The sequence below is a fragment of the Leuresthes tenuis genome, unplaced genomic scaffold (assembly GCF_036924035.1).
Source record: "Leuresthes tenuis unplaced genomic scaffold, fLeuTen1.0.hap1 SCAF_12, whole genome shotgun sequence".
In the NCBI taxonomy this organism is placed as follows: Eukaryota; Metazoa; Chordata; class Actinopteri; order Atheriniformes; family Atherinopsidae; genus Leuresthes; species Leuresthes tenuis.
This window is the reverse complement of record NW_027325366.1, coordinates 6,445,820-6,468,236: the sequence shown is the minus strand read 5'-3', so window position 1 is coordinate 6,468,236 and position 22,417 is coordinate 6,445,820. Positions and strand designations below refer to the sequence as shown.

At 37.5% G+C, this 22,417-nt stretch overlaps 1 protein-coding gene across 8 annotated transcripts in view; it reads right to left on the bottom strand.

The window, feature by feature from the left end:
• Positions 1–22,417, bottom strand: part of pcbp3 (poly(rC) binding protein 3) — a 95,268-nt gene that overhangs the window by 24,639 nt on the left and 48,212 nt on the right. For all 8 annotated transcript variants that reach the window (XM_072397897.1, XM_072397898.1, XM_072397893.1 and 5 more), the window contains 7 exons: positions 15,318–15,474; positions 8,950–8,973; positions 8,811–8,843; positions 8,431–8,547; positions 6,346–6,477; positions 3,974–4,102; positions 1,675–1,749 (listed from right to left, as the gene is read on the bottom strand). In XM_072397897.1, the coding sequence (XP_072253998.1) occupies positions 1,675–1,749; positions 3,974–4,102; positions 6,346–6,477; positions 8,431–8,547; positions 8,811–8,843; positions 8,950–8,973; positions 15,318–15,392 (585 nt within the window). In that variant the 5' untranslated portion in view covers positions 15,393–15,474. The remainder of the gene's footprint in view (positions 1–1,674; positions 1,750–3,973; positions 4,103–6,345; positions 6,478–8,430; positions 8,548–8,810; positions 8,844–8,949; positions 8,974–15,317; positions 15,475–22,417) is intronic.

Below are 22,417 nucleotides of genomic sequence, written 5' to 3'. Positions count from 1 at the left end.
TCAGCATAATTATGGGGTATAATGTATATATTTATTTATATCTTCAAAGTACTTAAATATACAATCCATTAGTCAAGCAAACTTGATTCAAACTAATTTACGTGACTCCTACGACAGGTCTGGATCACTCGTAAATTCTGTTCGTACCTGTAAGAAAACTGAAAATATAAAAAAAAATTGGTGAACGCACAAGTTCTCTTAAATCATGAAACGTTCGGTTTAAGAACAAATCTGTTCGTACGAGTGGTTCTTTCATGAGGTCCAATGACTTGAAGGGACCTATAGGGATGTATTGCAGTGTCTGCGACCAGCATGTTGGCATTGGATCCTGTTAGTAAAGGGATAAGGCTTTTGTGGACTAAGCCTCTTTCAGTGCATCCATGAAACGCTGGGTCAATTTGGGATCTCTGGATTTTAGAGGCCAGTTTAAGCTCTTTGGCGCTTTGGCACTTCCCTCAAATTGCTGCTGGTCAGTTATTGCAGTGTGGGGATGCGAGCTGAAATAATTCAATCAAATAAAGTAATTTTCTACATTAGCAATAATCTGATTTCATCACAATGAATACCAAATAGGGTACTACCATGTAAATTACATGATCATTTCAACCCAAATAAGGCCATTTATGGTGTCAGCAATTATCAATTTGAGCTAAGTGGAGTATTCATTTTCAAGTTGCATTATGTGGACATTATACACATGTAAACAAGAAATCTCATTCTTTCACTTAAGCATATGCCTGTCTACTTTTCAAGTAGATAGGACTAAATGGAATGCATTTGAAAGTCTTTTGTACAATGACCTTGAGAGACCTAAAAGGCGCCTATAAATAAAATGTATTATTTATGATATTTATAAAACAAGCTGCTTTGCAACACAACCTTTATAATCCAGTCAGTGCAAAACATGATAATTGCAGAAGAATTTAAACCCACTTAATACCATGTTTTGTAGATATACATAACGCAAACTTTTGATTTGGCTTTGAAAATTGGATTTACTAAACAAACAATGTTCGGTTGTGTGTACATGAGAATGTGAAAGGAATATCCAACGTAGAATTTCTAAACACTATAACTGTAAAATCTACAAACATATTCAGGTTAGAGGTAACCACAACATATTCCCCCAGGGACATTGTCCTCACTACTGGAAAACTGCATTAGCACATTTAATACATTTTCTGTGTCCTACTGTGAATGAAATAATGGTTTATGAGATTTGCAAATCAATGCATTCAGTTTTTATTTACAATTTACAGAGGGTACCAACCTTTTAAGAATTTGGGCTGTAGATTTACATTACATATCAAGGTCATAATCAATTACCTTTTTTCTACCCCTTTTCTGCAGTTGAGTGCTCTCAAAAGTGCAAATGTTTGCAACTGTGATAATTTGCACTATTCCCAGTTAACTGCTCAGATTGTTATTAAAATGAGCTGGTTGCCCTTGTGTCGTAGATGAGTAAAAATTTCAGATGTCCCCCAGAAAACTTGACACTCCTACAGTTGGAAAAAAACAATGCGCTTGTATGGAGACATTGCTTTTGGGAAACAGAGTTGAAGTGTGTACAAATGTAAATACAAATTTAGCTGCAGACAGTGGCTTATGCTGCAATAAAAGGTTCAACTTGGCTGTAGGCATAAACTAATGAGCTAAAGCTAGCTCAGCGCTTACCTGGCCACCAGAAAAAATGACTGGGGTGGAGGCGGGCTTTGGGCGATAAGGAATAGTGGCACCTTTTGGTGGGGACTAGAAGAAACAAGAAAGAGATAAAGCCCTTTAATAATACGTGTTTAAAATTCTCATGTCTATAAAATGTGTTAATTTAGCACAATATAAAAACTGGAGATGAGAGAAAAAACAGTCAGTTTAACTAGTTCTGTCAAAAGTTAAACACATCAGAAGATACTCTTGATTTGAATTAAAATGACCAATTACCCTGTTCATGAAATACACTGTTGTGCATAAAGTGTGTTGTCAAAGAATAAGTTTGTTGTCAGACACATTCTTCGTTTTCTTCCTATTTATACACATCAGTAAACACCTTGGACAGGGTGCAATGATTACATACTGAGTCCAAGTCACCCAGGTTAAACTTTATCTATCAAATATAAAACACATTGTCACAATCATTTCATCAGAAGAGGTAAAAAAATATTTTATTCCAACTTTATTAGTAACAGTGTATAAAGCTATAGTGAGCAGTGAATAACCTTAATTTAGCATGTTAACCTTAAAATAACTTCTATTAATTATCCCAGCTCTTTCAGTAGGGAAACTTAAATCACTTAGCAGCACCTTCAGTGGAAGGACCTAAGTTACTTTCATTAGCCATTACTATTGTATGTGTCCATGAAATTTAGAAATACATTCAATTAGATTGCTAAACGTTCTAAAAGTAAATTTAGAGTAAGGTTCTATCAAATGCTCAAAAGTATGTTTTTGTGGTCCTATTTATCCATGGCCCTGTGATCTCTACATCTTGTTTTCCCTAATTCAGTATTTGTAAAGAAACTATAGTCATATGTGTTCTGATTTAAATCTGACCCATTTCATCTCAAAATATTTCACAAATTGAATTGAGATTTTCCTTGTTTCAAATATTTATGCTAACCATAAGCTGGGTAAATCTCGGCTACATTTCAGGAAAAAAGTGAATTAAGTAATTTTATGAGAGTTAGATCATTTATTTCAAATAGTTTTATACATATTATTATTCTTATCATTTGGATGCAATAAAACCTATGATTATTCAGTAGTTTTCAGAGTAAATACTGGAAAAAACGTTTTTGATTCACATGGCAATTGTCATTCACACTGAATAATGTATAAAGCTATATTACAGTACAACTAAATAACAGCATAAAATCACAATGAAGAAAATGGATCTCACTGTAATATGCTGAATATCTTGTTCATGAACAGCAAAAGAGTCATGGAGCTCAAAGGTAATAGCAGACTTTATTCATGGAAATAAGAAAAATACAAACCCTTTCAAGTGTGGTCTGAATATATGCTTCACCATGTTTCTGTTTTTCTTGCAAATGCACTGGATCTATTTATTTGGCCTGCAGCGCGGTGGTTTCAATGAAAGACAGCAGAGATCCACTTTGCAAAATTACAATAATGAGACTGAAGTATTGATTCATGCTGTGCTGCAGCAACAAGGCTATTAGATACGATGGAAAGAACTTAATCAAATTTCCTCTATTGCTGCTTTGGTGTGTTTTAAAATCCAGATACAAAGGGCCTTTTACACAATAGTAGCTGTCATATTTATGTTATAGACAATAATATTTACATGAACGATTTCTTTATCAAATAAATAAATTATCTCTAAGATAATTTTACTAATAGTGTGTTACTTCCTAATATAATGGCAACATAATGGAAAGTCCATAGAAGCAAATTGCTCTCTCACTGTCAGCTAGCGTATTACTTGACATTCACAGACAACTATTGTCAGGTGTTGCTGGTGTCTACATATTTCCAGTGCCTTGAAAAAGTATTCCCCCACTCCCCCAATGATTTTTGCCTTACAACTCCTCATCTCAATGTATATGTTTCTCAATTTTGGTGAAGCCAAAGTTCAAAGAATGTTTAAAAAAAAAAAAAAAAACTCTAATGTAATTATTATTACAATTATTATTGTAATTATTATTACTTCTTATGCATGCTCCTTTTTCTCAGCTTGTTTTGTTCACAGTTAACAATAGTTTGTACTTTCGAAGTGGTAAACGTGTTGCTCAAATGGGTCTAACCCATCCAAAATTACATATTAATTATAAGATATTAGGAAACAAAATAAGAAAACTATCAAATAGGGGTAAAAACTTGTTAAAGGCACTAAAGCTACTTAACTGTCAAGCTAGAAATCCAATACTGTCTGTTCAATATTTCATAGAGCCTGGGAGAATAGCAGTAAAACAAGCCCCAACAAGAAACAGTGTTCCTAAATCCCCTCATACTTTACCTCCAGCATGACCACACAAATCTGTTTGACACACTGGATGATGGCTTCTGGGGTTCCAGAGATTGTCACTGCACGCTCTGTGGAATTGGGAAGCATGTCCCCCGCCACCTGAACCTGGGCCCCTGTTGACTGGAGAAAAATAAGGGTCTGTGAGAGACAAGATTGACGGGATTCATCTGTAACACATTCTGTACAGGCTGTACTGTGCAGTACTCTCCAGAGTACAGACACTCAATTTTTCAGGTAAATTAAAATTGAAAAGTACTTATCAGCTTTGTTAACTAACTCCTCAAGGTGCAGAGTGTATAAAAGACCCTAGCTGTGTATTACAGGTCCTGAAAAAGGACCATGATAATTAATATGCTTAGATTGGCCTCAGCTGTGACATTACCCTCAGTTATGACATAGCCATCTGGGGTAACAACATAATGCCTTTAGGACCATGATTTTTTTTTTTTCCAGGTCCCATCTGGTAACATTAACCTGAACCACACAGTGAAGGCAGCAGTGAAGCACTCTTCCACTCCACTGTTACAACAGTGTAGCTTGTCTGCACAGTGACTTTAAATATATTGTGGTTATTAGTTGACAGTAAATGTTCCCTGGGCTGTCACTTAGACTCTTTAAGAGCATGTTGATTCCTATTGCGTTTGTCACACTTGCAGTGTGGCTTAGGAACAGCAGTGTTAATTAGTCAGTCAACCACTTTGATGCACCCTAAAATAGCTCAATAACTGTGGGACGGTTTTTGCAACAAATACTGAAAAAAATCCATGGTTCAGAGGAATAAATCATACTGACTTTACTCATTTTTTCAAAACCTTGCCTTTAGCATCAACATAAAACTGGTATTTTGTTGTTTAGCGACAAGTCTTGATGGCACTTGGATGGATTCCCAATACACCATAAGAGCAAGGTCCTTAACAGCAATGTCTATGATGCACCTCAGAGATAGCCAGTTTGACCTTTGCTATATATCTCTTCCTTTACTCTTGATCAGTTATGCCAAAGAAAGCCCAACTAAGGATTATAAAGATTATCACTTGTAGGAAATTATACTCAGATCCAAACCTCTAAAGGTTCTAGGGTGTTTAAAACTTTTCAAACAACTGACTCCCTTATACCACTGACAAAGTGTTAAGTCTAATGTCAGAATTTAGTTACATAATTTTTGCTTGTTTATTTTACCAGGAAGTGCCACTATGAATACACATTTTGCAGGAGAAGCCTTGTAGTCACTGATTTCTAGTTTATGGTAGGAGCCACAGACTGTAGTAACAGTCAAGTCAACAGTGAACGATGGTGACGTAGCCTACATCATAACTTGTTGCTAAAACAAGGAGACTGGCTAGTTTGGCAGAGAGTAAGCTTCACAATGCTAGTAACCAAAACAGTAGACGACTCAGCAAGTTGTCAGCCTCGGCATGATGGTTGCCCATCTCTCTGTGCTAATGTCCAGCTGAGGGAGTGTCTAATCCAGCAAGTCACCATTTTAGAGATGCTAGTCATTAACCTCTCCATGCAAATGCTGACCCAATGAGTAGCTGCATAGGATGCATGAGTTACTGCCCAGGCTGAGTAATGGCCTTCTTAGTTGCTAGTGCCCACTCTTCAGTTACCAGTGCCAGCTTATAATTGGTTGGATCAGTGTCTGGCTTTGGCAAGAATATTACCTCCCTCTTAGGTACATAGCCTCTGCTGAGTGATTAGTCTTAATCTATTGCAGCCTTCCTACATCTGTGAAAGTGCAGGCAGAGCCTGTACCATGACATCAGTCAAGTCACTGACTTAACAGCGAATAAAGCTCAGCTTAATCCTTTCAGATCATACGTTTCTTTTTCTTGTCAAAGTGTCCATTGAAAAACTATAAATATGAGATAAAAATAATTTCAGAGGTTTAATCTTTGGTTATTATTGGAAATTATTAACTATGTCTTTATGTTTATCAGTGTCAAAAATAGAATCATTGTGTGTCTTGAAAATCATGACACTGATATCACACGTCTGAAAGAGATAAAGCGAGCATTTAGCCTTGACATATCATGTCTTGTATATACCTTTTGTGTAATAAAAGCCTATTGTGTAGCTGCAATGACATTGCAGACATTAACTTATTAAATGTCTACATACCACATAATCAAATGAAAACAATCTGGAAAAAAAACTAATCATTTTTTGCTTCTAATACTAAATTATTCATGAATAATATAAACATAATGGAATGCAAAGGTTAAGAGGGAACATTTGGTGCATAACATTATCTCTTTCACTTGCAAAAGTAAACAACAAAAATGATGAAATTATGAAAAAAAAACAGACTCCTCCTAAATTAACAGTAATCTAAAAGGTATCCATAAAAAATCTTCATGTACCTCTCTCATTTCTTTGATTTTGGAGCCTCCTTTTCCTATTAGGGAGCCACATTGACTGGCTGGCACAACAAGCCTTAAGGTGACAGGGGGCTTGCTGGTTGCAGGGCTGTTACTCATGGAATTGATTATGTCCTAGAAAACAAAAAGACATTCAATTTTGTAAGAGTAACGTGACCCCAAACATTCATGATGTTTAATTGGTTTGATCAGTTTACAAACTTAAAAGTTGGAAATAATAATCTGATAAACACATTTGTTTTTTCTTTTCTTTTCTATCAACATTTTCTATCTTATCTACTTGCAGAAGGGGAACGGCTTTATAGGTATAAGGATCTCGTCTGCTTGTCTGGCAAATTTCAGACAGATCCCTGAGGACAAAGCAATCGGTCTCCTCTTACAACTTCTAGTCACAGTACTTAAAAACTATCACTTAGATATGATACATCAAAGAGAAAATGAGAGGAAAAGATATTTGAAAGGATATTTAAATTGACCCCTTACTTTTAAGTGACATACATACCTCATATATGTATTCACTGCATCGCTGTGTTATCGAAGACAAGTCTAAACCCTTTTACAAGTGCTGGAGATTATATTCACATGTGTGAATATAACAATAAGACGTGTATGAAAAAAAGAAGAAAAGAAAAACCTTGCAAATTGTAGTTTTAGGTTGTTATAGTTTGATATAGGACTCAATTGTTTGAATTCGAAAAGTGATCCATTAAGAGAAAAATAATTGTCTAGCACTTGTATTCTTTAAAAAACAGAGCTTTTCCTATGTACTTTTACATAGTTTTGGGTCACTGAAAATTGATACTTTTTACTCATGTTTTGCTTGAAGATTTCCAAGTGGTTTGTAGACAGCTGCATACAAAGGATATCTGGAAATTATAAGGCAGAAACCCCCTTAAAAAAATCCAAATCAGAAGGTGTTGCCCACTCCAGCTTGACTTGAATTATACTTCATCCTTGAATGTTTTGGTATTCAAGTGCTCCTCGGGATCAGTGCACATAAATCAAAGACATTGTGCTGACATATCTGATATAATCACACTACCACTTGGGTGAAAACAACTAAAAATATTTTTTTAATTTTTCACACAAAAATTTACAAAATGCAGCATTTCCCTCATGAAACAATCTTTCACAAAAAATGACAGCATTAAAAAACACAACTAGAATTATAATTTCACAACAAAGTAATAACATTTTACAAGACAGAACCCTTCACAAAAACGCAATATAACATTTCAAAGACTGCAAAATGTCACAGGCGGATAGAAAATTTTAACAGGACTCAACTTTTGACAATAACACTTTTGAGAAAGCCCAATGGAATTTCACAAAGTGCTTTATGAAACAAAACATTTAACAAAACAAAACAACTTCTTCCAATTTAGCAATTAGGGGGAAAGGCAGTGAAGGCAATTTCACTGCTATTTTTGGATTTAGACCACTTTAAATGAGGTCCATATTTAAAAATACGAATAAACAAAATAGAAAAAACAAGACTTAGACCATTCAATTCTGGACTATATTATACCACAGATACTATAGTCCCACAAAGTTATTAGAGTTTATACTATCTGTACGATGGTCTAACCCAGATTTGAAGTCATTTGGTGTTTCATATGAACTTGATCTCTGGCGGTGAAGATCCATCGAAAGCCTTTTCCCATTAATGCTGAATCGGAAGCTCACTTTAATGTCTTATTGCAGCATGAAGTAGACAATGATGAGAACTGTCAAGGAAACTGCAAAACTTCTTCATTTAATGGGACTGATAAGAATGTGACACATCGGATAAAAGGATGTGACCATAACCTGTTACAAATGAGTTGTGTTCTGTCCAATCACAAACAAGTATTGTTGTCTCCACCTTGTCTGTGCAAACTAAATGTTGTTGTATTTTGTGAAATATTGAGTTGTTTTGTTTTTTAAATGTTGACAGGTTGTGTTTTGCACTTCAGGGCCAACATAAAAACAAAATTGCCACTGTCAATTTATGACATGTTAAAGGTATGTGTTTAGTGCAGTATAAGAAGTTACAAAAATACAATAAACTGTTAAAAATGATCATACCTCTTCAAATTTGTAGGCGATCATAGCAAAGGCCTTGAAGATGGTGTCTGTCGGTCCAGTGATGGTGACAATCCTCTCTGGACAGTTGCCCTCTGAAATATTGATTCGTGCTCCACTCTGAGAAAAGCACCACTCGTATTGTTAATCGGGTCAATATAGGTGATGTGAGACCTTATTCTTAGAAAGTGGATCTTTACACATTTTGAATAATTTCTTTGCCAATATCAAACTTGATGCTGCTCCAAATTATGAATTGCATTAGTCTTTCTTTCAACTCAAGCCAGATTAATGGAATTTTACTTTGTTTACTTTCTTCAACTTTGTGTATATGTATTTTGTGTTTGTCAATTTAGATAATGATTTTTATTACTGAAACTCACCTCTTCACGCATTTTTTTTACAGTTTCTCCCTTCTGGAAAAAATAATAAACCAATCATTTTAAAAAATATGATTAATTAGGACATAGTATGATTTTATTGTGTTTGTGTAAGCAGGAATGAATTAATGAAATACAATACCTTGCCAATTATACTTCCAACCTCCTGCAAGAAAAGAAAGAGATTATTTTTCAAAAGGTTTCTTTATGTAAAATTTTTTACATAGTTTAGTACATAGTTTTTATTTTTTCTATACAAGGTGCAAAACTTTGCAGAGACATAACAAGGATATACATGGCAGCATGGTAGTGTTCAGGGCCACACTTTTCATATCCATCTAATCATTCTGATCTTGATGTAGCACAATGGCGGGAACGCACAGAGGCATTCCTGGCTACAAGCAAAGACACACCCTGACCCCTCCTTAACATATCCATGAACAAAATCCATTGATTGGCAACTTACTTCATAGGCCCAGTTTATTCCCTTAGCATAAATGTATATATACCACGCAATATGTAAAATTCCACCTCTTCCCAAACCATTTCCATATTCTACCTGACCTAACTTAGATGAGACATAATACTCTCATACAAAAGAGTTACAAGAAAAAGACCCAGATCCTGTAATGACCAAAAAAATATCATATTATGAAAGAAGTATCTCAAATCTGTATCTAGAATGTGTGTATGTATATATGTACATACATACATGCAATGCTCCTGAGCTTTGTTGTGAAAATGAACATGTGTACCTGGATGTTGTGTTCCCATAATGCTGGATGGCATTCATTTGAATTCAATAAATGGTTGAAAAATGTTCCAAGCAATTTACTTGGAATGTACTTACATTTCCACATGACTGTATATAACTGACAAAATTTCTTTTTATATTGGTAGTCATTCATAAATTCTACTCCTATGCACTGGGAAATCTGAAAATTCTAAGGGCACACAAGAACACAATGAACTGAGTCAACAGCCGAGAAACACGCTAGAAAAGTCTCTACATGTAAAGACCTCTGATTTTGGAGATGTTTGTCCATGAAATAAATTTAGGTCAAACCAATGCAGAAAGCAATGGAAGGGATTATTTACATACATCTGCATCATGTAGTGATTACAAGGTCTTTCTTTCCATCATCATCAGGATCATTAAAGTCATACAGTGTACTGTCAAGATTGCCAGCATCCAGCCAAAGAGATAAGATGACATAATACAGGGTCATACATAATGAAAATGTAAGCTAGGCGAATATGGTGACTTCTGTCAAACAAATGTGTTCAAGAAAAGCATTTTTGTTGTGTAATCATTTTAAAACAATTTTGTAGCTGGGATTAAAGTGATATCTAAAAGCTCACTTCACCAGAGGTCAAGATATTCTATTAACCTCTAAAGCAGATCAAATTCCAAAACAGATACTTAATCCTACATTCTCCATAATGCAACTAATTGCATATTTAATTGTACATTCCTCTTATTGTTCATGAGGGAATGAAAAATGGCTGCTCCGCTTTGCTACAGTGTATTTTAATGTGTCTTTCTTTGTGTGCTTATGGTATGTGTTGGATGGCACATCATACAGGCAAGGCTTATGCTGCTACGGCTCAACAAGATTTACTATTTTGTTTGAATTTACATTGACCTTTTTTTTACCTTTTTTGGTCAAAAATCAAGGATTCTACAATGTATTCCAGGAGTAAGTAAAAGCTGGCATCTTGGAACACGCTAATCTAAGACTCAGCCGAATACATGATGAAGCTTTCTTTGTATAATCACATGCGGATGCTGTGCTGAGTCATATCTGTTTGGTGTATGTGAGCTACCAATTTATTTCCAACAATAAGGCACAACCACTGTGAAAAGAGCTATTGTGTAAGTTATTGTGTCATTAGACAGGAGTGCAGGAGGGCTGAACTGGGAGATGTAAAAGTGACAGGTTACACTTCTTTTGAAATGTTGAAAGACTGTTGGAGTTGATATCAAAAAGTCGTGAAAGCTACAAAATCAGAAGTTTTCTCTGATATTATTGATCCTGATCCTGGAGCAGTGGATAGGCATCGCTGGCTCAGGTCTCAACTGGTTTAGTTCGTATTTCTCAGACAGAAGCTTTTGCGTCAGCATTGACACTTTTACCTCCACCTCTGCTGCTCTCCCCTATAAGAAAACCACAAGGCTCCATTCTTGGACCTCTTTTATTTTCTTTCTACCTGCTTCCACTTGGCCATATCTTCAGGAAACACAAAATTCCTTTTCATTTGTAAGTGGACGAATGTCAGATTTATTTTCTATTAAAGCGCATTAGCATGTGCTCCATCCAGCCTCTCCTCAACTGCCTGAGTGACATCCAAAGATGGATGGCACTAAGTTTCTTGAATTTTAATGAGAGCAAAACAGAAGTCATGCTGTTCAGACCAAACAACACCAGCAGGACCCCTGGCATCAACCTTTCCTCTCTGACACAGTATGAGAAATTCTTGATAATAAACTTAGGTGTTAGAATGGATACTTGTTTAAAATTCGACAGCCATGTTAACTCAGTGGTCAAATTCTGCTTTTTTCGGCTGAGGTGGTTGACAAAAAATCAAGCCAATTTTATCAAGAAAAAAAAATAGAAACAATGATCCTTGCTTTTATAACTTCCAGACTTGACTACTATGCAATCCTGGGATCAACCAGGCCTCTCTCGCTCGCCGACAGCAGGTGCAAAACACTGCAGCCAGATTTTTAACAGGCACAAAGAAGAGAGAACACATTACTCCAGTTTTGGCTTCATTTCACTGGCCTCTAGAGTGAGAAGTTGACTGGGATTTTATTTAGTCTTATTTTTGGACTCCTTTATTACTTTCATTACTTTTTTATCTTGTGTTTTTTGCAATCTTTTATCCTTGGCCTGTCTTCCTTTAATGTTATATTTTATTGTGGAGCACTTTGGTCAGCATTGTTTGGTTAGCATTGTTGTTTTTGAAGTGATTTGTAAAATATGGTATGGTATTGTTGCAGGCAGAAACAACATTTTATTGAAATATTCCCTCCATCCGCATGGGAAATATGAGATCACTAGCAAATAAAAGTGAGAATCTTGGACAGCTCCTGAGGACACAGCAGGAATATCAAGAATGCAGAATTATGTGTTTCACTGAGACATGGCTACGAGAGCATATAAAAGACTCTAACATCTATCTACCAGGCTTTCAGATGATATAGGCAGACGGAGGCCTCAGAAGCAGCAGCAAAGGTGAGGTAATGCAGATGGTGTAATCTTGAACATGTCACTGTAAGGGGGGGACACCCAGGACACTGAACTACTAAATGTAAGTTTACTTTTATAATGTTTACTGTATTACTCTGGTAATGGTGACTATCTTACTCTGGCCCATCGCCAAAAACACTGTCACATCATCAGCTCAGTCATTGCCAGGCTATAAACACAGCATTGCAATGTATTCATGGCGATTTAAAGCATTTGTGGGGTTTTTTTTGTCCTATGACCATATGAACTTTGAAGAAGTAGTCTCAAGAAGCTGAACAAAATCTGAATAAGTTCTTTGAGGCCACAAACTGGAATGCCCTCTGTGAGTTATGTTGTGTTGAGGGTGTGCAGTGTTTTCCATTTACTGTTGTCATTCTGTTTTGTCTGTGAGCTCACAGGCTGTATCAATTTGTAATGACCAGTGACCTCGGATTTGAATTACACCACACACACAGAACACAGTCTTAACAATTTTTTTCCCAGAAAGGGATAATTTGCAAGCTGATTTCCTGAATCTTGTTCTCTGGTTCCGTTATAAAACCCCAGCTGTGGATGTGACTCCTGAGGCAGTGATTTTCAGGGGTGTCGTCAAACTTGGAGGTAAGTGCTAGCTTGATTTTAGACACATGGAATGTGGGGTGGACTCAGAGATTTCAAGGAAGCTTGAGATACACAGCAACCAGGTTAATCACCTTGGGGATTGGAAAGGGTCCCACAAAGTGACGGGCCAGTTTATGACTCTCTAGGGAAAGAGGAACATCCTTGGTCGAGAGGCCGCTGCCCAACTTCGTAGTTGGATGCTGTGATGCGTCTTTGGTTGGCCACCTGGCATAGACGGCAGTGATCTTGATAAGGGCTTTTTTGGACCTTACGCCAAGTCCGATAGCATCAGTGTGCAGATGGGCAGAGGGAATGCTGGCCTCTCTCTCTTAGAAGGATATCAATGGTGGCTGGTATCCATAGAAATTAAATACATAGAGAGGTGGGACAGGGACAATGAGGAATTAGCAGAGGTCGTAGGAGCCCAGCAGGGGGGTTGACGTGAAGATTTGACCTGGGCACCGGTTTGGCAGGCAGAAATGTACTTCTTGAAGTTCTTCCGTAAAGTAGTCCACCAGAGGCACCCCTGGATTACTGACAGCGTCTTAGTGATTCCTGGGTGACAGAGTGTTTTGAATCGTGGCAAAACTTCATTACCATGGAAATAAGGTAGCCCGGATCAAACAGTCGATTGTGGGGAAAATCAACAGATGGAGGATGGCTATTATGGCTGTCCATAATTTCCTTCTCTAATCCCAGTTGAGTGACTGCTAGCCTGATGTTGGAGGGAAGAATGAAATCCTCCAAACCAGGGTCCATTCTGTCCTTATCACGATGTGAAGACAAGAGAGGGTGTCAGGCTTGTTTTTTTGGAGCCTGGCCTATAACCAAGAGTGAAGTTAAACCATCCAAAAATAGTGCCCATCTGGCCTGTCGACGGTTAAGTCTCTTGGCAGTCTTTAAATACCCCAAAACAGGTCCACTCCAAACAGATGATTCTGGAGCAGAGAGAGAAGTACAGACCTGACATGAGCTTCATGGGACTTGATGTCCTCAAGGAAGATGAGAATATCATCTAGGTAAACAAACACATACTTGTTAAGCATGTCACACGACATTGACTAGTGATTATAAAACTGATTACTTGATGGTAGACATTTCGTAGGTCAAGCATGGTGAAGACTGTGGCTCCCTGAAGGAGTTCAAAAGCAGATGTCATTAACAGGAGTGGATAACAGTTCTTGGTAGTAATGTCACTGAGTCGTCTGTAATCTGTGCATGGTCTCAAAGTGCCATCTTTCTTTCCCACAAAAAATAATCCAGCCCCTGCAGGGGAAGAAGATGGGTTGATAAGACCAGTCTTGAGAAAATCTGTGATATATTTATCCATGGCCTCCCTTTCAGGAGTGGAGAGGGATTAAAGCCGGCCTCATTGTGAATAAATATGGGGCAAAAGATCAATGATGCAATCGTAAGATCTATGTGGGGGAAGAGATGTAGCTTTAGGTTTGTTGAAGACCTCTCTTAGATCATGATATACAGAGGGGACTTTGGACAGGTCAAGATTGGTATCAGAACTCTGGATGTTAGCGTTGGCAGTGGAAAGACATGATGTAGGACAAGAGAAGCCCCAATAGAGAATGTCACCTGAAGACCAGTCAATATGTGGATTGTGTTTGCGAAGCCAGGTTGAGCCAAGAATAACAGGAAGCTCAGGAGAACTGATGACCATGGATTTCAGACTCTCTGGATGATTGCCTCCAATTATGACCTTCGTTTCTCTACTCAGTCTTGGCTTTTAACAGACAATTGGAAACAACGTGTGCCTCACCTCCACAATAGAAGCACTGATGATTCTGCAACCTTTTAAGTCACTCCTGTGGTGTTAATTTGGTTCTGCCAAGTTCCATGGGTTATTCCTCAGGTTGAGAGGGACCAGGTGAAGGATGCGCAGAAACAGCTGCTGAGGCAGACCTGACCTTTGCAGAAGAAAAATGGTGGGACTGAAAATTCAGACAACCCGTCTCTCTGCGTCTCTCCTGCAGACGAAGGTGGAGACAGGTCACTAAGGATTCCAACTCTTCAAGAGGGTCTTGGGTGGATCACGTGTTGCTATCTTATCCTTTATTTCTTCAGAAAGGCCTTGGTAGAAAGCATCACAAAGAGCATCAGTATTCCACTTGCTGTCAGTGGCCAATGTATGAAAGTCAATAATGTATTCGGTTACCCTCCTGCTGCCTTGTTTCATGAATAATAGACCTCGAGCTGTCTCTCGTTCTGGTAATATAGGGTCAAAGACACGTATGAATTCATTTCAAAAATCTTTGAACAACAGACAGTCTGGAACTGGAGGGATGACAAGAGGAAGCTTAAATATTTAAATGTTTGCCTCTGTGCTGGCCCTGCAATGGACTCACGACCTGTCCTTGGTGTACCCCATATTTTGCTCAATGGCACCTGGGATAGGCTCCGGCCCACCGCAACCTTGAACTGGTTTCAGCGGGTATAGAAATTGGATGAATGGATGGATTTAAGTGACATTTATTCATGTCTTACTCATATATCACTTCAGGACTTAAAGACATAATTTCAAAAGGTATTTCTATAAGTCTAACTGGTTGTTTAAAAGATCATTGATAACTTTTGTTATCATATTGTTTCTCACTTTCCAGCCTTCCCCACATCCGGGACCTACAATACTTTGAGTCGTACTTACTTTTCCATGCATGAGGAGGCGGATGGTAAGGGTGACATTGAGGCCACCCTCTGACTGGACTTTGGTGGACTCCATGCTGTGGGAACTAAGAGTGGTCCTGCAATAGGATGTCCTCAGAAGGAGAACGAATATGATGGTATTCCAGCCAGCCAGTCACCTGCAAGTACCAATGTCACAAAAACAACAAAAACATTAACACTAGCATGTGTGTGCACGTGCTTTAACACGTGTTTATCACACACATGTAAGTATGTTTGTATCTGTGACTGTGGGTGTGTATTCATTCATTCATTTATTCACTCAGGGCAGCAACAAAATCAACAGCAAATCTGTTAAATCTCAGCAACTGGTTTGTAGTGAAAATTGTAGTAAAACCAAACTTGGTCTGTGGACATGACACCTGCCCTTGAAGTCTAAAATTAAGTGTTTTTTTCTGCTGTTGGGTGGCTAATTAAACAAAACAAAACAAAAAAATTTATTTGATTTACCGTAATTTGATTATTGTACAGTGATTGATGTGTTGTCAGAACACATGAGCCACAAACACAACTCTTTATTTGATTCATGCTGCTTCTGGTCTTGTACTGTATGCACATTTTCTTTAGAAGCAACACCTAGACAGCAGTGTTAAAAATATGAACGTGTCCAGCTCGATCCAGGTTTAATAATGTAGCGAACTCAAGTGTGGAATTTAATACAAACTTAAGATTTTAAATGACTGCAACATTCTTTTGTGGGGATGGTCAGTGTGGAAATACCAGATGGGGGATTCTACATCAAAGAAGAGAAATTTACAACCACCTTTGCCCACAAAAGCATTTTTGGGGGAGTTTTCTCATCCCCTCATTGCACAGACCTGTGCCATAAATTTAGATAAATGCATTAATAGCTTAGTGCTAACTAAGCTGAACAAACAACGGACCCTCTCAGGAGAGTATTGGGGAAAACCAGAACAGGACCCCTCCCACCATATATGGTTCAAAGTAAACAATGGTGACAGTTTGCCCTGACTCTGATTCAAGCCAGAGACAGCCACTGCATGGACCTCTCAAAGGATCTCACCCTGAATCACTTTTTAGCTGAATCTTGAAACTGTATTAAATGTGCTTTGTATCTTTGTACAAGTTCTTTCATGTTCTCAGTGATATCACAAGCTGCATTTTAATACCTTTTTGATGATCGTACGTGGAACGATACGGAAGATATTATTATTTTGGAAAATTACTAATCAGCTTATGGAGCCACATTGCCCCCGAGTGGTCCGTAGTCCTGAATAGTTAAATCCTAAATTAAGTCAACAACTTGCATATGACATGTGACATTTATATGAAATAATGCAACTATTAACCAATTCTTCAGCTGTTTCTTATTGTATTCTGTGTTTAACACAGGAAAATAACATTGGTTGGTTCGTTATTCATACTTCATAACTTTACAGATATCCATCTGAATTTTGAGACTCATAACCATCATGTTATGTTATGTTATGTTATGTTGTTTTTGCTGTCGTTATATCCTAAGTTTATGCTATATCTTTCCCTTTATATCTTAACAAGTTATGGTGTTTTAGAATCCTCTGAACAAATGTTTATGAGACGGAGGAATGCAGGAGTCGAATTGCTTTGAGGCAAACCTCCTTGCAGGTCGCCTTACAAAATACTCCCAGGCAGACGTCACAACAGTTTCAGGCATACCATGGGCTGAAAGTGTAGCGTAGGCCTACGTCATGCCCCGCCTCCGCGAATCAAACTCTGGAACCCGCGAGAAAAAGTGAGTTATTGTCCGGTCATGGCATAAGATCGCATAAGTTCTTGAACAGAATATGGACGGAATATTGAAAGAGTATATTGAAGGTCCAGATCAGTAGAGAAGATGAAGAGCAGAGAGCTCGAGTTGATGGAATGAGAGTCTGGCGGAGAGTCTTTGAAAATGGCAGGAGAGGAAGATGAGATGGAATAAGAAGGTCCGAACAAAGACAGAAAGAGAAGAATGTAGTAGAAAGATACATTTTGCGTTTTTGTTCGTCCGTCATCCTGTCTCCTCTCTATAGCACGTTTTAAACTCTACTGCTGCAGCATCCTCACCTATTTTTGATCAGAAAAAGGAGCCAGCGTTCAGTTTGTCAACCTTTTTGTCAATCTTTTGTGAATTTAAGTTCACCTCATCAGAGTTGGTCAGCAACCAAAACCAACTCCACCCTTGGACAGTTTTATCATTATTTGCTGTGAATTCAGACACACTACCCCGATCGTCTTCAAGCTACCAGAAGGAAGGCTTATTCTCCAGCGTAGGAAAGCGACCGGTCCAGTCCAACCACAACGAAGGCCGCGAGACGCGGAACCGAGAGAGAGCCAGTGGGACCCGCTGGCGATCACCTGTGGTTCGGAGCTGACCTGACCGTAAGATCTGCCCTGTTCTTACATTTCAGACGGTATGCGGTGGGTGTCGAGAGAATTTGGTGTTAAAATTATAAACTAAACCAAGTTGATAGTAACACAATAGTAACACAACGCGACTATTTGAATGATTCCGGTATCCATCCATCCCCTTCCCTTAGTTCTTTTCAATTCACTAAGTGTTTCTTATATAATCATCCATATTCAAAGCATTTCTTCTGTTGTCTTAAGGTTCATGTCTTTGGTCATATCATTGTAATAAATGGTTCATATATATATACATATATAAAATCAACCGGCTTTTGTGTATGTGTTCTTTACGCACGTGTGAGTCCAACAAAACGAGAATTCACGAGTAGCGACTATATGAGACTGGAATTTATTAGTTATTAATTAATAATTGATTGTTAATTTAACATACCAGAATCGTAAGATTCTGTCTTTTCCTTCGATTGAAGGTGGTGCCCTAAAACGAGGTTAAATAAGGCTTATTCAGATAGTGAGAACTTTCGGATAAATCCTTATATCTTATCACATCACGCTACGTGTGTCCGCTATAAATATATATTTTTGGTGCCTTGTGTGCCGGCGATATATAATTTGGCTACAATAATTAGTTTTACTCGAAGGTGACAGACAGCTGGTTGTGTAGCATCCAGGTGTTAACAAGCCCCACATGTCAGACAAACATTTTCACACGTGGATCTGCTTTTTGCAGTAAACACATTCATGTTGGTCATTTTGAAACATGATGTCCCAACTTTCCTGAATAAGCAGATTATGGTGAAGAGCAGCTGATATCCTTTTTCCAAGTACTGATTTTTGTGGACTAAATATTTTATCTGTCTGTCTGTAATTTAACTTAACAAGTCTTGGCCGTAGGCTTCAGTGTTATTCTTCATATTTGTGTCTGTGGTAGACCTGTGATGGATTGGAAGGGTGTAAACGAACTGCACATGTTGATTTATATAACTTGTGTTTCTCCTTCAGTCCAAAAACCCCCAAAAAACTGTTTGAATAAGTTTTTTAATTAGTCTGTATGATGAGTATGTTCATTTGTATAAGTCATGCTGGCAACCTCACAGTTGGGACAGGTTCCATTGTGACCATCCACAAGATAAAGCAAATATAACAATGAATGGATGGAGGATAGATTTCACTGACTGTTGCATTTTTATTTATTTTTTATTGCATAACTGTTGCTTTAGTTTATAAGCAACAATATTAGAATATATATCAAACTGTCCTGCACAATATCACAAGTATTTATTGTCAAATAGTTAAACTCCCAGCTGAGGCATTTCTTTGTAGAGTTTGCATGTTCTCCCCGTGTATGCATGGGTTCTCTTCGGGTACTTCGGCTTCCTCCCACTGTCCAAAAACATGCATGTTAGGTTAATTGGTGTCTCTAAAATTGTCCTTAGGAGTAAGTGTGAGCATGTGTGGTTGTTTGTCTCGTTTGTCTCAGTGTGGCCCTGTGATGGACTGGCAACCCATCCAGGGTGTACCCTGCCTATCCCCCAATGACAGCTGGGATAGGCTCCAGCCCCACTGCAACCCAACTGACGGATTAAGCGGGTATAGAAAATGGATGGATGGATGGATGGATTTATTGTCAAGCAAACGGAGTGTGTTGGCTGTATTCTGTATTCTGTGAGTTTGGGTGGTCAGATTTGTTTTGGTGCTATATTTTTTTCAGATTCTATTAACAATTTTAATTGTGTTTCAAGTGATATTCAGTTGACATTTATCAATAGCTTAACCTTAATCTGTACTTTTTTTCTTGACCTTTTTGGAGAGTTCCTTGGTCTTAATCATGCTGCCTTTTCAGTGGTGTTACACATTCTAGGACCTTTCACTAAATGCGTTATACTTACTTAGATCATGTGTGTAGAAAGTGCAGAAAGGTGGACTTATACGACTAATACAAGTTTGTTTAAAAAATATTTTTTTCTTTTAATTTCACTTCACCAATTTAGATGATGTTGTATTGGATCCTTGCATAAAATCCCCAAACATACACAATAAATTACTGATTGTAACTAAAAAAATTAAATGGAAAAAATTAAATATAGGAAACATCAAGGGACGTATATACTTTTTACACTGATAGATGTGTCGAATAGTGTTTTGGAGCTGCACCCACCCCCAACCACTTTCCATCTCCATTTGCCCAGAAGCAGGTTGTAGCCTGTCATCTCCAATCGATCAACCCAATTAAGATTTCAGCCTAAATTACAATAACAAGCAAATGCCTCCTTGTATTGTTCCTCTGCCACGTTGCATTAGCTTGGAGGGCTAACATAGATTATTGTTGTCCAATGTTGTATGCTAACAGGCAATATTTGTTAGCGAATCTCTCTTTCCACCTGTCCAGCCATAAATTGCAATAGAAATGTTTCTTCTCTACGAGGTGTTGGTAATCTTAAATGCAGAACCTTCATATCTCTTATCAACCCAGTTGATCATGCTTTAGATACTGCCAACTGCTAAATAGTCATTTTTGCCTGTGTCATCAAGAACCAGAATATATCTTCCAGATATGTAAAGCTGTCATTCAAAGTGATTTCACAATAAACAGCTAATGTGACATAACGCATATTCATAATACAATACAATTTATAATACAAGTAGTGTTAGCCACTAATAAAACATTTTATTAACTAAATCAAAATAGCAGAAACCACAAGGAAAAATCAGGAGCAGATATAAGGAACTGTTATTAGTCTTCACCTCATGGTTTTGGTAAAGATGCATAAAATTACCAAGAGAAGACATGGAATCTCATCCAATCAGAGGAATTAACTAAAAATCTTTGTCTTCTATGTTTGATATAAGTCCTCTCCCGATGATGTCACCCTGCAAATAACCAGGCAAAAGGGAGGGCCAAGACTAAGACGTCTAGACACATTTAAAAACAAATCTCTAACATCTTCTGGAATATCAGAAATTATTTACCTTTTTGATTGAGCTCCAAAGCAATGGTCACTACTTCAACTCAGAGCGAAAGATTAGCAAAAATGACATCCTCCGATCATCAAAGTATAATACAAAGCTGGCAAGCCATTGGTCGAAAAACGGACTTATGTGGGCATGAATCATAACTCATGACGTCACATTTGGCGCGTGACCTGTAAATACACCCAAATTTGGGCAGGTATTCAACCTGATCTGGCCATTTCGTTATGCACTGCACATGCACTGCATGGACAAATGTTCTTCTATGCATGGACACAAGACATGACAAAAGTGCCCCACATTAGAAAGGCCCTCAGGCCGTGGGGTTCGAGGTGGTGAACAAATGAAATGGTTGCCTGGATATTCCAAGTGACACATCAGCAAAGCTAAATATAATGGCTGACTATTGGTTTGTGTGCTGCTCTGTTTTAATTTTCTGTTTTTGTACTTTGTAATATTAACATGATGTGCTAACATTACTACTGACCTAAAAGAAACCTTTAAGTGAATCCTCTTTTTCCTTGCTGTGGAATTTCCATATACCCAACGTGATACAGTACATCACTTTACAGAGCAGTTCACAGTAGCCCATAGACTTAATATTCCATACTAAAAAACAACCAAAACAACATTCAAATTGTTTAAATCTGGTAGATTTTTTTGTTTTTTCTTTGCTACACACAAACCTTTATGCATTTGGGATTTATTTACTACTTTGTTGCTACAAGCCAACAGAATGAGTTCTAATAAACCCTGAAATCGAATGATTGCATTTTTCAACAAGAGTCACTGTTTGAGACCTTGTTGTTGATTTACTGTTAACACATCTGCAATTACTATCAATACTGACACCTGCAAACATTAGTCTTATCTTATTGGGTTCCTTTTATGTTTGTTTCTATTAATTTATCCCCATTCTAACCGTGTTTTTGCCTGTCAGTATCTGTTAGTCATAGATAAATCTTGTGCTGCAACGATTCCAATGGAAATCCAGCATAGAGTATAGATAGTGTTTGTTTTTGCATTTGGCTGTCTGTGTCTGTATGGAGTTAATCTACAGAGGTATCTGCAAGGCAGAACCATGACTATGTAGTAGACTTTTGGCGCTCTAAAAATCGTATGTTGTGACCTATCTTTAATCAATTACACATTAATAACTATTCTCTTGTGCTGTAAAAGAGGTAAAAAATCAATTGCAATTCCATTGATGGATGATTATCTTCAAAGCAACTAGGCTTGGATAGGTGTAGTAAAGGGCACCCATACACACAGCTTGTGGTTATTAAATAGACTTCAATAATAATATTCAACATTTTAGCATGCATTTAAAATGTTGTAGCTGTTGTATCAGAGAGAAGACTTTTATCTTACTTTGATTATTAAGATTCCAAAAAATGGGTTACAAGCTAAAAAGCAGGTCACTTTTTATTTGAACCTACTAAACTAAAGTGTTTTGAACCCACTAAACAATTTTTATCAGGACATTGTCAGTCAGCAATTTAAATATCAACATTGCTTGAGGCAAAATTAGATTAATTTAAGATTAAGACTAATCAATCGAAATTTCTAATCTAGTTTAATTTATAGATTTCAAATTTCAACTCTTGGCCAAGCCATACAAACCCTGTCCTGTCTTATGACATATATTTATGAGAGCACTGTAAACCATAGACATTTCTTAGTCTTGTGGATACGTTTCATGTTTGGAAAAGCTTGAATAAACCTAGATGAAAGTGTTATTTAGGA